Consider the following 14,175-nt stretch of genomic DNA (forward strand, 5'->3'; position numbering starts at 1 on the left):
CGAAGTTAAAAAATTCCATAAAAAAATGGAAAGGAATGCTCCGACGAACGATGACTCACATCTTCAAACACCTTTCGAGAAGGTGAGTTTCATTTGAAAAAACTGTTTGAAAACAATCATCGTTGTTGTTGATCATCAATTACGAAATACCATGATCCATTCTTCTTCTCCATCGGCAAATTATTCAATTCCAACCACCACGATGCAAACAAATAATCATCATGATGATATTTCCTCCCGAAAGCATCAACAACACCTGAAAACTGAATCCGACATGTATCGGCACTTTGAACGATACCATTTAGAATTGGTCATTAAAGACATCAATGTTGATTTTGTTGATGAAGAAGAAATTAAATCCGAGCAAGCCTCCATGATTGTTTTCACGGCAGGTGTGAGTGTCATTGCAAAACTCGTCTATGATTCCTACAATTCTCATGAACAACTCGGTTATGGAACCGCTTCGGGTGATTCTCGAGGAAAAGCAATTCTTGATGCAAAACGGAAAGCCATTGAGGATGCTTCTATTCGATGTTCCAAAATGTTTGGTGATATTCATAGTGGGCATGCTCAATTGATGCAGCAACAAAAGCAAGCTGCAACAACACAACATAGGTAGTACAACAGCTGTTGATGAACAATTATTATTATTAGGATGAGATTAGACACAATCTGTCAACGAATTGGCATCAAGCAACTTGCCTGTGATTGGACAGTGCCATTACAAAATTTCAAAAGTCAACAAATGCTCTTTTTTGGCGACAAGTCATCATTCGCATGCATGGCAATTTTTTCTATTCATCCCTTGTACGCCTGTGTTCATTTGACAAGCATTTGAGGTTCCTTATATTGCCCATGCATGCGTCGGGTACCCATCATCAACAAAGTGACAACTCCATCACAAGTCTTGCTGTAATAAACTTGCAAAAAACAAGTCCATAACATTAATTGTTTTTATTATTGTGATTGGCCAACAATTCATTCCAAACAAACACACTCTCCGAAAAAATGTCAATTATTATGAAAGGGCTTGGCCTTCTCACGGGAAAGAAGGCTCCCAAAGAATTGGTTAGAGATGCAGTCGAGTGTTTGAAGGTGATCGCACGAGATCCAGAATTAACAACTACAAAAGATTCAAAACAGCAAAAAGTAAATATAATGATGATGATGATACAATGTACAATAATCATTTCTATTTTTGATGTGTGTTGTAACTCGAATATTTACATGATGATGATGATGATCATGTAAAACATGTTCATGAAATTATTGATGAATCATGTTATTGCGGAACACAATCTTGAATTTTATAGGCAGCCGAAGATTGCGGAAAAGTCCTTTCCGGAATTAAACAATTACTTCTTGGTAATACAGCAGCAGTAGAGAAGGAAGAACCGAAAAAATCGGATATTAATGATATTGCAAAAGAGGCCTATGACACTGATTTTCTGTTGTTACTTGTACAATACTTGGAACATTTGGATTTTGAAGTAAGTAATGCATGACATTGTAAAAAACAAAACTCACCTTGTTTTTGTGAATGAACATTCCTATATGGTTCAATCGTCAATGTAACTATTAATTAATGGATACAAATCCTATAGTCCAGAAAAGATGGAATGATCATATTTAACTTTTTAGTTAAGCTTCAAATGAATGGACGGTATACCACTGTTGATTATATTTGTGAACATGCTCAAATCTTGACAATATTACTTCACGGGTATGTTCTATCTCATTTTGACTATGGTGTGTGAAATTTGAAAATTAACACATATTGAATCAACCACGTCCTCCGAAATTACAACATCTTTCACTATTTTATACAACAGCTATGAGAAGAGTGAAGTCTCTCTTTTATGCGGAAGTATGCTACGTGAATGTTTTAAGCATGAGATTTTAACAAGAAAGATGCTCAGTTGTGACGAGGTGTACAAGCTATTCATTTACGTGGACAACAGTAACTTTGAGATGCAGAGTGATGCATTTGTAACGTTCAAGGAATTGTTGACTTCAAGGCATAAAGCAATAGTTGCAGAGTTCCTGGAAAACAATTTTGAAAAATTCTTTGGAGAATATAACAATCTGTTGAATTCAAAGAACTATGTCACGAAAAGGCAGTCACTCAAAGTAAGTAATTGTAAAATTCAAAGATTTCAGTTGGTTGAATTCTATAATATATGTCACACAACAAATATTTCGCCACTTGCAGACTCTTGGTGAAATAATACTTGACAGATCGAATTTTAATGTCATGAGCAGATACATCAATGACAAAAACAACCTGAAATTAATGATGAACTTACTACTCGACAAGAGAAAGAATATTCAATTCGAAGCTTTCCATGTGTTTAAGGTTTTCATTGCAAATCCACACAAATCTGCACAAGTGAAGGATATTATACGTCTGAATAGAGAAAAACTGATTAACTATTTAAAAGAATTCCAACCTGAAAGGGAAAAAGAAGATGAGCAATTTTATGAAGAAAAATCTCAACTCATTTCGATATTAATGAGTGAGCAAGAAAAAGATTCAGAAGACAAGAATGAACAGTAACATTAATTATTCATCTTATTTTAATTCTTCGTCGGTGGCTCTGTAAATTTTGCAAGTGTTATCTTTTGATCCTGTAATAATTGTGTCTCCTTCATAATTAAATGCGCAACTGAAAACTTCATCCTTGTGACCTCTCAAAACTTGTAAACAATTTCCTGTCTTTGCGTCCCACAGCCTGCATGTCTTGTCGTTGGATGCAGTGATAATCATATTTCCTTGAGGATTGAACGATACCTTTGAAATTTCGGCATGGTGTCCGTACATGGTTGCCAAACATTCTCCCGTGAAGGTGTCGTAAATTCTGGCTGAGCAGTCTTGAGAGGCTGTGGCAACCTTATTTCCAGTTGGATTGAACGCAATGTCAATAACCTCATCGTTGTGTCCCGTGAGTGTTCGAACACAAGTACCAGTGTGGAGACTCCACAATTTGCTAGTCTTATCAATGGAGCTCGATGCCACTGTGTCTCCAGTAAAGTTGAATTGTGTTGCAGAAACCTCACATTCGTGTCCATGGAAATTAAATACACATTCTGAACTTCTCACATCCCAAACTCGAACCGTGTTGTCAAAAGATCCAGTCACAATGAAATTTCCAGCATTGTTAAAGCTCATGCTAATAATTTCCTTATTGTGCCCCAACAAAGAATAGATTTCTCTTCCAGTCTCCACGTCCCAAACTTTGGCTGTGGTATCAATCGATGCAGTCGCAATTAAGCTACTGTCAGGATTGAAGGAAACACAAACAATTTCAGACTCGTGACCTTTCAGTGTATACAAACATTCGCCACTTTCTGTATCCCACAACTTGCATGTTTTATCAAAAGACCCAGTAACAATCTTGTCTCCGAATGGATTGTTAAAGGCAATAGCGTAAACAACGTTTTTGTGTCCTTCAAGAGTTTTCAATTCATCTCCAGTTTGTGTGTCCCAAATCTTGCATGTTCTATCATAACTTCCCGTAATAAACTTATCACCGGACTTGTTGAATGCACAATTTGTTAATGGAAGCATGTGTGCTTGCAGAGACTTCTCTTCTTTGAATTTTCGGCACTTGTACGATGAGATCTTTTGGACCAATTCTATTTGTAAACAAGTAAAGTGTTTCAAAAACATGTCAGTCTTTTACAACGGATCCGATCTACTGGATAGATACTTACTGTCCACTAATTGCCTCACTTGTTCGGTTTTGCTACTTGGAATTAAGGGCTCTCTTGCTACAATATCTTCAGCAACAGAGTTAATGTCGGATCTGAATAAATTCATGCAACAACATTGAAATACAAGAAACACACAATAGGTATCCAATTCAAATTATGAATGAACGTCATCATCATCATACAATTTAGCCTCGGAATGCTACAACCACTTCCGAAAAATGCTTACCTCTCATTCAATCCCAATAAATCAATGGTTTTAGTTCCTTCCTTTCCATTTGATCTTTCATACTCTAATATTATTCCGGGAGGATAATACCTCAACATGAATTTCTTGAGCTTCATTGGTAGTACAAATATCAATTATTTTTTCAAAGTACTTGAGTGTGATGGGAAACGATATTGTTTTTTTTGTGTTGTAAATTTTGGCGGATTTTGCTCACCATTTACAATTTTAAATAGTCTATGATAAAGTATAACAATTGAAACCTTCGACCACAACCCGTGTTTCTATGGACCATTTTCTTATGTTATTCTCTATTTCATATTTTTTTCAAATACGTGTTCGGAACCAGGCCTGGCTACTTTAAGCTTGAAAAAAATGGCTCATCAAGACCACACTTATTTATTCACACCAACAACAAACATTCGGATCGGTCTTCTGGTGGCTACAATAGCATCAGTTTTAATGATGATTGCCTGTTGCAATGAAATAGTTTTTGCAAGTCATGAAATTGCAACTTCGGGATCATTATTGCATAGTCGATTGGATATTGAAGTGAAAGCTACATGGAAGGAGACTCCATTATTGTTGGAAGCTTTGTAAGTTTATCTTTGTTTCAAATTTATTTGTGAGCAACATGGTATTGGATGATAGTGAGTTTGTTGCTGATAAATTACCTGAAAAGAGAATTTCGTTTTTACATTCCATTCCGTGTGAGAATGTGGATCGTCAAGACAAAAGTTTTGTGCTGGATTTGGCAAAGAAGTTGAATTTTTCAAATGGAGAGGCGTCACTTCTCGATTTTGCTCTAGATACGAGACACTATTCGCCCAGAGTTAAAGTTCAATACACAAAGAGCATTAACATCTCCACTACCAACTTGAATATTCCAGTAGAAAAGTCGGAAGAGAGCATTGAATATCTAGATCATACATTTAACACAATGGGTCAAAAGAAAATTAATTTCCTTTTTGCTGACATTTCGACAAAAGATGGCTGCATGGCTGTACAAAAATATATTTCTTCTGATAGCATTCCTTTTGTATTGAGGCTGGTTCGATTAACCCAAGATGGCGTAATTGATCAAGAGGAAACAGTGAAGGAAACATACATGAAGGAAGAAGACCATTCGCATAACCAATTATTATCTATTAGGGGTTATGGTGTCGAGTTACAAATCAAAAATATGGAGTACAAACAAACTGCTGATGACGATGTTGTTAGTGGAAACGACACCTTCTTTAGAGGTGTTAATTTTAACAAGCTGAAGAAAAATTATTCTCACCTTTCTCATGATTTGGACACTCTCAAGCTACATCTCCAACAAAAAGACTCAAAATCGGAAAAACTTAAAGTATGGGAAATGAAATATTTTGGTATTCAAGCTTTAACAAAAATTATGGCAGAATCTTCATTTGATTCCAAGTTGGATCTGCTACAAAATATTGCACAAAATTTCCCAAGTTATTTGAAAGAGCTAAAGAACACTGCATTTGACGACGAATTTAAAGAAAAGGTGCAATCTCAACTCTCTAGATATGAACATGTTTTCAAGACTCGAAATCCTAACAATCCTCAGGAGGTAATCAGACGAAATGCTATGTTCTTGAATGGATTAGAATTGGATTTATCAAAGCTTTCTGTCTTCTCTCTGTTCGAAGCAATTGCTAAAGAAACAAAATTTGTCAAGTTGCTCTCTTCGAACCTCTTCCAAAGCAAGAACTCCATTAATGCTCTGTTTTATAATTCTGGTTCTCCCAATAGAGATCTTCGATTCAAACTTTCCAAAAACCTGGAAAAAGAAATCCATTGGTTCAACAACATTGAAGGAGAGGGTTATCATAACTTTCCAAGAGAGCTCAACACCATGCTCTATAACACCATGTATGGCCAAATGCGATTTGTTAAGAGAAATTTGTTCAATGCCGTTTTCATTATTGATCCTGCCAGTACCCAAAAGAGTGTCAGCCAACTGCTTTATATTTTAGGTAACATTATGAACAGAGGTTATCCCATTCGAATTGGTGCCCTATTTATTCCAAAAGTAACTTCCTCTTTTGTGGATGTTGATTTATTGGGCTCCTCAACGACACCTCCATCTGGCATTATTGACGATCTTTCTTTACATGCCATCTCATTATTCGAGAGAATGACAAAAGAAAACAGAGCCATATTCCCAATTTTGAGAGAATTTTTGGACAGAGATTCTTTTAACATACAATTTGTTGACGACCTTCAAAAGAGATACTTTGGCTCTGTAAAGCTTTCAAAACAATCCGATTTACTCAATAGATACAAGCTCTTCACAGAGATGGGCTTTAATGTGAAAGAAGCTCCAATATTGTTGGTGAACGGAGCTGTCGTTCAATCCGATGAACCAGATATGACAGGAGATCAACTTGTTCTTAAGGGCGTCAGAGATCAATACGAGAGTGTTAAAAACCTCATCCGAGAGAATATTATTGTGGACACAGACAAGAATTTACTCGAAAAAATTATAGACCACTACAAAGGATTCGACAAATTCAACACTGACATTTTCCAAAAACAGAGATATGGCTTAGTGGCGCTCGATGAATTGAACGAAATTGACATGCTCCAAAATCCTGAGGGTGAAGGAATTGTTAAGCAAACCCATCTCATTTGTCTCTCAGCATCACGAGATTCATCATCACTTATCAATGCTGCAATTGAATTTTTGAAACATGACAAGGAAACAAGAATTGGCTTCCTGAATGCAGACAAGAAATTGTTGAATACTCACCACAAGTTCCACAGCATATACTCACCTGCCTATGAGACACAAAACACAAAATTAACTCACAAGCAATTCTGTGCCAAATATTTCTCTAGCGATGAAACTGGTATCATTTCCATGAATGGAAGAACCATTACACTCGATGGAGAGTTTAGCACCAAAGACTTTGAGATTTTAGGCGCCTATGAAAGCACCAATCCATCCATGAAGAAGATTCTGGAAGAAAACGATTATGCCAACATGGATCCTGCTCTGGTGACCAGTGATTTTATTAGTGATATCTTTTTCGGTGTTTCTTCTGCATTCAAAGTGTTTAATCGATACCATAGACAGGATATGAATTATATTCAAGCAAATGATGCAACTACCTTAAAGACAAACAATAGTGGAGATCTCAAACTTATTGCAATTTTGAATCCACTTTCCAAACAGGCTCAAAAGTTCACTCCAATGATCAAGTTCCTTAAGGAAAAGTTTGGTGATCACATTGAAATTATCATTCATTTGAATCCAGATCTGGAAACGTCGAATCTTCCTCTTCAAAGCTATTATACCTTTGTCTTGTCCAATTCAAGCATGGCTGAATTTACGGCCAAGCATGGTGACGTGAAGGGCCGAATTTTTACACTTTGGATGGACGTACCAGAATCGTGGCTCGTAGACAGCACCTATGCAAAAGAAGACTTGGACAATTTGAAGCTGGATGAATGTGTTCTAAGCAAGTGTTATGCTCGCTTCCAACTTGAATATTTCGTTGCATCTGGAACCTGTATCGATGACAATGGCAGACCTGTTCGAGGACTACAGTTGCAACTTGTTCACAAACATGGAACAAGTTCTGACCGAGTGGATGACACAACATTGGTCATGGCAAACTTTGGATACTTCCAATTACGAGCTTCTACACCAAACATCTATCGTGTCAAGTTACCACACGGCAGACACTCTAAAATTTATTCCATCCAATATACGAAACAAGTGGACTTTTATTATCAAGAAGAACTTCAAACATCGGATGGATATGGACCAGCTGATACTGAAAATTTCCACATTTCTGTTCACTCGTTTGATGCTCCATTTGCTAGGGTAGTTGTGAAACGAAACGAAGGAATGGAAAATGAGGATTTATTGGCTCAAGATCCACATATGGATGAAGAGCAATCCAGTTGGTCCTCATGGCTCACAAAATCTGCTTCTTCTTCGGACGGCAAAAAGACCATTCACATCTTTTCATTGGCATCAGGAATCATGTATGAAAGATTACTCAAAATTATGATTCTCTCTGTGAGAAAACATTTGAAAAGAAGTGGAGTCAAAGTCAAATTTTGGTTCCTGAAACAATTCTTGTCACCATCGTTTAAACAATTTTTACCAGAATATGCAAAGGCATACAATTTCGAATATGGTTTGATTAGTTATCAATGGCCTCATTGGTTACACAAGCAACAAACAAAGCAACGTTTGATTTGGGCCTACAAGGTGCTCTTCCTCGATGTACTGTTCCCTCTGCAAGAAGTTCACAAAATTATTTTCGTTGATGCTGATCAAGTCTGTAGAACAGACATGTCCGAGTTGTTCTTTGATCTCGATATGCAAGGAAAAGCATTGGCATACACACCATTCTGTGACTCGAGAAAAGAGATGGAAGGTTACAGATTCTGGAAGAGTGGATATTGGTCGAATCATCTTGGAGGCAAACCATATCACATCTCTGCACTTTATGTGGTGGATATTGATTTATTCAGAAGAAACTATCATGGTGATCAATTCAGAATGGTCTATGACAATCTCGCTCGAGATCCTAATAGCTTATCGAATTTGGATCAAGATCTTCCAAACTATGCTCAACATAATGTGCCCATTCGTTCACTTCCTCAAGAATGGTTATGGTGTGAAACTTGGTGTTCCGAAGAAAGTAAGACAAAAGCTAAAACCATTGATTTATGTAACAATCCAATGACCAAGGAACACAAATTGGCCAGTGCAAAGAGAATTATTCCTGAATGGGTGGACTATGATAATGAAATTAAGGAATTCCAAAAGAAAATTGGTGCTCATTAATTTCATGTACACGTTATAAATTGTAAACCTTAAATCATGTAATTCCTGTAATTCTGTTTTTTATGCAAAACAAGGCTCTGAGCATTAAAAAAAATGCACGTAAAGAATTTAATGGCCTTCAACTCTGCACAACAACATCTCCGAAGATATTATTCTGTCAAGCTGTTCGGAGAGAGTAAAAAAACAATACCTGTTTGGTTTCCACTCTACAGAATGATTTATAAATTACATCAGGCATGTTATCCTCCTTCCCAACGCAAGGAAACAAATAACATGATGAGAGAAATATTTAAAGATTATATTGCGAGATATAATTCCAAATCAATAACGTTGGAAGAGAAAGAATTATTATTAGAGGACGCTAAAGAAAGCGTAATATCTTACATGGAAAATTTAAGAAAGATGTCAAACGATGGAGGTGAACAAATTGAGTTGCATTCCCCACAATTTTGGGAAAGGTAGGTAAATTTCCGAGTAGAAAGAATATGTATTTGATGTGTATATTATGAATACATTAATTACATTGTAAATTGTAATCCAAAGACTTTATTCAAAACTTTATTCAGAATACACAGAAAAGAAGAAATCAAATCCACAATTGAAAATTTCTGATTTCATTGAAAATGACAAATACCTCAATAGAGATTGGTATGGGCCATTTAGTGTGGTGAAACCTCATTTACAACCTCTTTTGAAGTCACTTAAGAAGAATTCACAAATTTTAATCTTGGGAAATGGAATTTCAAGACTTCCCTTCGAAATTTACAAAATGGGTTTTACGAACATTGTGTGCACAGACATTGCAGAGCAAGTCGGTAACATGATGAGACAATATTCGAGCGAGGTACTTGGAGAAGACAACTCGATCCAATTCGTGACAATGGATATTAAAAACATGGAATCATTGAAAGAGAGTTCTTTTGATTTGGTCATTGATAAGGCAGTTCTTGACTCGTTGTACATGGAAGAAGATGAAGCTGCCTATCTAGAAGGAGAACTTGATAAGGGAGTACAAAATGTGAAAGTTGTTCAAAAGCAAGTACTCCGATTGTTGAAACCAACATGTAAATGGATTGTATTTAGCCAATATGATTATTCATTAGAACCTGAAACAGAGGAAGAGCGAGAACAAGAATTGTTATTAGCTTTTGATACTAGTCAATGCAAATCTGTAGATGTCTCTGTAGATTCCGAAGTAGGCATGTACATTTATACCCTCACCAAATAACAAGTTCAAAAATTTCAATACTGTTGTTATTGCTGCTTGTATGAAAAGTGTCTTGCAATTTCTTAAAGTAAAATTATTCAGCGCATTTACAATCCATGGTTGTTATTGTCGACGTTGGGCAATTATAAATTAAATTCAATCCCAAATTCCCAAAAAATTGTATGGTTGTATTCGTTCAATCATGCATGAATATCAATTTAATATTTAATATTATTTCTCTTTTTATATTCTAGCCACTCTTCTTTTATTTTAGGGTCTTTGAAATCGTCATCGGAAAGAGGAGGCATGTTGTTCGCAATTCTTCTCAAGTTCAATCTATCTCTGTCTTTGAATATTCCTTCATGCCTTCTCCATTTCGTTTGGGAATCATCTATCAAAATTTTAACGGAATAAACAAAGCCTACCACAGCCAAAGCACTCAAGGCTGTGAGGGGTTTGTGTTTTTTGAGCATTTCGAACATTTTTTTGCTGTGAACGATCCCTGTTGGCAGAATTGTCTGCGAATTATTGGCTCAAATACTCTTCAACACCAATATGACAAGATTGAATCATGCATGGGAAATAGGTCTTTGATGATGAAAACATGTGAATACAATAAATTCCATAACGACCTATCTCATGAAACAAGACGGACCATTTGGGACTTAGGAAAATTGATGCTTCAACATGGGTAAGGTGGCACAAATCGAAAATCTGCCTTTCCAGGTGAAAACATTCAACCGGACCAAATTTTATTTTCAAGACAACGCATTTTGTTGGAGAATATTCAAAAAAAAAAACTCCACCATCAGCCAAACAAATTCTTTTCACATAATGACCGCAGGTGGTGTTTCGGTTGCCGAGTCTTTGTCAACTCCGAATCAACCACAACAACAACAAAACGCATTACAGACCGAAGAGAGCTCCTTCTCATGGGATGAAATCAAACATCTCTTGCAAGATTCTGATGTGTTTCAATTGAGCAGCAGAAAGGCTTGGAGTCAAGTCATCATGACCATCGGCTTACTCACTTTGGGTATTTTCGCTGCTGCTCAATTTCCTTGGTATTTGTTGCCTGTGAGTTGGATTTTCATTGGTTTATCTGCTACAGGCTTGATGGGTGTTGCCTATGCATGCAGTGAGAATAGATTCTTCAATCACCGTACCATGCCTGTATGGGTCAACGATTTGGTTGGTGTGATTTGCATGTTGCCATTGTTGTATCCTTTTGAGACTTTCAAGACCTTGTACAACAAGACGAGCCAAGAACAACAAGAAACAATGACTAATGGACCAAACTCTACCGCTGAAGAAGATGAAGGCTTTATCATGAAGACTTTGGTTTTCATGTTGAAGAGTCCTTTATGGTTCTTGTCTTCAATTATTGAATGGTTCAGAGCCAATATTTATTTTGAAAGTAAGAGAAGCATTGTCATTAATGCTGTCGTTCTCTATGCTTTTGCTGCTGCATTCTTCAGTCTTATGCTTTACTTTGTTGGATTGTGGGGCTTGATTAAATTCTATGTCGCTCCTCTCATTGCCTATCACTTGATCAACTCAACCTTCATGAAAGTAAATGATGCTGACGCCAAGAAGAATAGAATTACTCACTTTCCATCCATTATTGAGTTCTTGACAAATTATGCAAACCATTCCTACAGAATCAAGCTCAAGTGGAATAAGAAGAAGAACGGTGGTGCTATTACTCAAAGCTTGAAGGAAAAATTGACAAATTTGGTTCCAAACTACAACTGGAATAAGGCCAAGAGTGCTCTCCGTGAAAAGTTTGGTAAGAATTTGGAAAAGATTGGAGGTACTAGCTTCTTCTCTGCTCTCTCTACCACTTTTGAGAATGAAGTGGATTTGAGAAATATTGACTGGTTCATTACCATCTATTTGATTGGATCATTGGTTGGATCAGTTTATGGCGTCTTGACTGCTGCATGGAATTGGAAGACCTATCTTCTTTCTTTCATTGGATATTATGTCGCAGGAATTGGTATCACTGCTGGATATCACAGAATTTTCGCTCACAGAAGTTGCTCTGCAAACTGGCCAACCAGAGTCTTTTTCATGCTTTTGGGTACTTCTGCGTTCCAAGGTAGCGTTGTGAGCTGGAGTGCCGATCACAGAAGACACCATCAATATGTCGACACTGATAGAGACCCTTACAATATTAAGAACTCATTCTTCTTTGCTCATATGGGTTGGTTGTTGTGGAAGAGAGAAGTTGACACTACCAATGCTAAGGATTTATTGGCTGATCCTGTCATCAAATTCCATCACGATAATTATCCAGCTTTGGCTTTACTTTTAGGTTATATCATTCCAATGTGCATTGCAGGTTTTGGATGGGGCGATTGGTATGGTGGCTTTTTCATTGCTGGAGTTTTGTCCAAGACATTCCTTCAACACTGTACCTTCTTTATTAACAGTTTAGCTCACTCATGGGGAGTCAGTACATTCAACGATGATCACACCGCTAAAGACTCTTACCTTGTCAGTTTATTCACATTCGGTGAAGGTTATCACAATTTCCATCACACTTTTGCCTATGATTACAGAAATGGTGTTCGTTGGTATCATTATGATCCTGGAAAGTGGATCATTTATACATTATCTTTGATTGGATGGACCTTTGACCTTAAACGTTGCGATCCAATTCACTATGAGAAGGGTAAGATTATCATGATGCAGAAAAATCTCGATGAAGAAAAGAAGCTTTACGATTGGGGTACTCCAATTGAAGAATTACCAACCAAAACTTGGGAAGATTTCGAAAAGGATAAGAAGGAAAAGTCATTGGTCATCATTGACAATGTAGTTCATGATGTGACAAACTTTATGCATGAACACCCAGGTGGTGAAGCCATCTTGAAGAGCTACCTTGGTCGTGATGTGACCTCTGCCTTCCACGGAGATGTCTACAAACACACCAATGTTGCCAAGAACATTCTCGCTCAAATCAGAATCTACAAGCTTCCTCCAAAGCAAAAGCAACAATAAATTCTAAGAAGCAACGATGTTTGTCAACCTAATTAATGTGTGTGAATTGAAAAAGGAGAGTGTGATTGACAGCCGTTACGAAAAGCCTTTTGCACGAGTTTTGGCGCCATACACAAGCCAAGCGCAAGCCAGGGAACAAAAATCATTTTTAAAAAATTTTTTCTCAGCACACCGATTCAATATGCCACCAAAGAAGCAAGCAGAAGGCTCAGATGATGAAAAGCCAAAGCAGAAGGTGCCTACAGCATATGCTCTCTATTGCCAAGGTAGGTTATCATCCGTACGATTATTTGATTTTTGGAATTCGATCATTAATTTTTATCATTCACTTTTTCAATCTTGGATCTCTCTTTGGACAAATTTGTTGTAATTCATCAAATGATTTGTATCACCCGACCACCCCTGAACAACACTGCGGGTCCAACAAATGATTCATGTTCCTTCTTGCTGTTGTGGATACCCAACCCATTCATCACCATCATTGTTTTTACACCTTCAATGAATGACCGCGTCTTTGAAAATATATTTTACTTCGTACATCATTCTCAAACATCATCACAAAGATAACATGGAAAGAGTAAAGAAGGAAAACGAAGGAAAGAAGCAAAGTGAAATTAAAAAGATTTTGTCTTCTGAATGGAAGGAAGCCGATGAACAAACCAAGGAAAAGTACAACACCATGCACAAGAAGGCTAAGGCTGAAGCAAACGGAGAGGAATATGATAGTAGTGCTACAAAGAGAAAGAGAGCAACCAAAGGAGAGTCTTCCAAGAAAGCCAAAAAGGACGACGAGGAAGGAGGTGAAGAAACTCCAAAGAAGACACCAACAGCCTATGCTCTTTTCTGTACCGAAAAGACTGATGAAGTCAAAAAGAGTGATTCCAGCTTAAAGGCCTCAGAGGTCAAGAAAAAGTTGTCTGAAATGTGGAAGTCCATGTCCAAGGAAGAGAAAAAGCCTTATGAAGAACAATCTAAGAAGTTAAAACCAGCAACACCTAAGAAGGCAGCTAAGAAGAAGGATGAGGACGAAGATGAAGAAGGCAGCGAAGAAGATGACGAATAAATATTGTGTACATTGAACTTGCTTTCGAGTCGGCATAGTCTTGTATGAAACTTACACATTTCTTCACTAACTGCTTTGACACAACAGGCGAAGGATTATTTCCAGCAATTCATCTCTGATCGGAAAAGGGAATGCAGTTAAGGTCA

At 37.1% G+C, this 14,175-nt stretch overlaps 7 protein-coding genes across 7 annotated transcripts; 6 read left to right on the forward strand and 1 right to left on the reverse strand.

The window, feature by feature from the left end:
- Positions 1-25: 25 nt before the first annotated feature.
- On the forward strand, positions 26-619 carry C9374_009132 (uncharacterized protein; the record flags this gene model as incomplete). The annotated part of the gene is made up of 2 exons (XM_044699286.1): positions 26-82; positions 245-619. The coding sequence occupies 2 exons, from the start codon at positions 26-28 to the stop codon at positions 617-619; spliced, it is 432 nt and encodes a 143-aa protein (XP_044544878.1).
- Positions 620-1,008: 389 nt separating this feature from the next.
- C9374_009133 (uncharacterized protein) lies at positions 1,009-2,557 on the forward strand (the record flags this gene model as incomplete). Its single annotated transcript, XM_044699287.1, has 5 exons — positions 1,009-1,149; positions 1,314-1,490; positions 1,605-1,723; positions 1,833-2,130; positions 2,213-2,557. The coding sequence occupies 5 exons, from the start codon at positions 1,009-1,011 to the stop codon at positions 2,555-2,557; spliced, it is 1,080 nt and encodes a 359-aa protein (XP_044544879.1).
- Positions 2,558-2,572: 15 nt separating this feature from the next.
- C9374_009134 (uncharacterized protein) lies at positions 2,573-4,038 on the reverse strand (the record flags this gene model as incomplete). The annotated part of the gene is made up of 3 exons (XM_044699288.1): positions 2,573-3,636; positions 3,715-3,806; positions 3,941-4,038. 3 exons carry the CDS (start codon positions 4,036-4,038, stop codon positions 2,573-2,575), a joined length of 1,254 nt encoding a protein of 417 aa, XP_044544880.1.
- Positions 4,039-4,312: 274 nt separating this feature from the next.
- C9374_009135 (uncharacterized protein) lies at positions 4,313-8,753 on the forward strand (the record flags this gene model as incomplete). Its single annotated transcript, XM_044699289.1, has 2 exons — positions 4,313-4,533; positions 4,589-8,753. The coding sequence occupies 2 exons, from the start codon at positions 4,313-4,315 to the stop codon at positions 8,751-8,753; spliced, it is 4,386 nt and encodes a 1,461-aa protein (XP_044544881.1).
- Positions 8,754-8,846: 93 nt separating this feature from the next.
- On the forward strand, positions 8,847-9,981 carry C9374_009136 (uncharacterized protein; the record flags this gene model as incomplete). The annotated part of the gene is made up of 2 exons (XM_044699290.1): positions 8,847-9,211; positions 9,297-9,981. 2 exons carry the CDS (start codon positions 8,847-8,849, stop codon positions 9,979-9,981), a joined length of 1,050 nt encoding a protein of 349 aa, XP_044544882.1.
- Positions 9,982-10,794: 813 nt separating this feature from the next.
- C9374_009137 (uncharacterized protein) lies at positions 10,795-12,966 on the forward strand (the record flags this gene model as incomplete). Its single annotated transcript, XM_044699291.1, has 1 exon — positions 10,795-12,966. One exon carries the CDS (start codon positions 10,795-10,797, stop codon positions 12,964-12,966), a length of 2,172 nt encoding a protein of 723 aa, XP_044544883.1.
- A 181-nt stretch (positions 12,967-13,147) lies between these two features.
- On the forward strand, positions 13,148-14,029 carry C9374_009138 (uncharacterized protein; the record flags this gene model as incomplete). Its single annotated transcript, XM_044699292.1, has 2 exons — positions 13,148-13,232; positions 13,530-14,029. The coding sequence occupies 2 exons, from the start codon at positions 13,148-13,150 to the stop codon at positions 14,027-14,029; spliced, it is 585 nt and encodes a 194-aa protein (XP_044544884.1).
- Between the last annotated feature and the right edge of the window lie 146 nt (positions 14,030-14,175).

This window comes from Naegleria lovaniensis (assembly GCF_003324165.1).
Source record: "Naegleria lovaniensis strain ATCC 30569 chromosome Unknown tig037, whole genome shotgun sequence".
NCBI lineage: Eukaryota > Heterolobosea > Eutetramitea > Acrasida > Naegleriidae > Naegleria > Naegleria lovaniensis.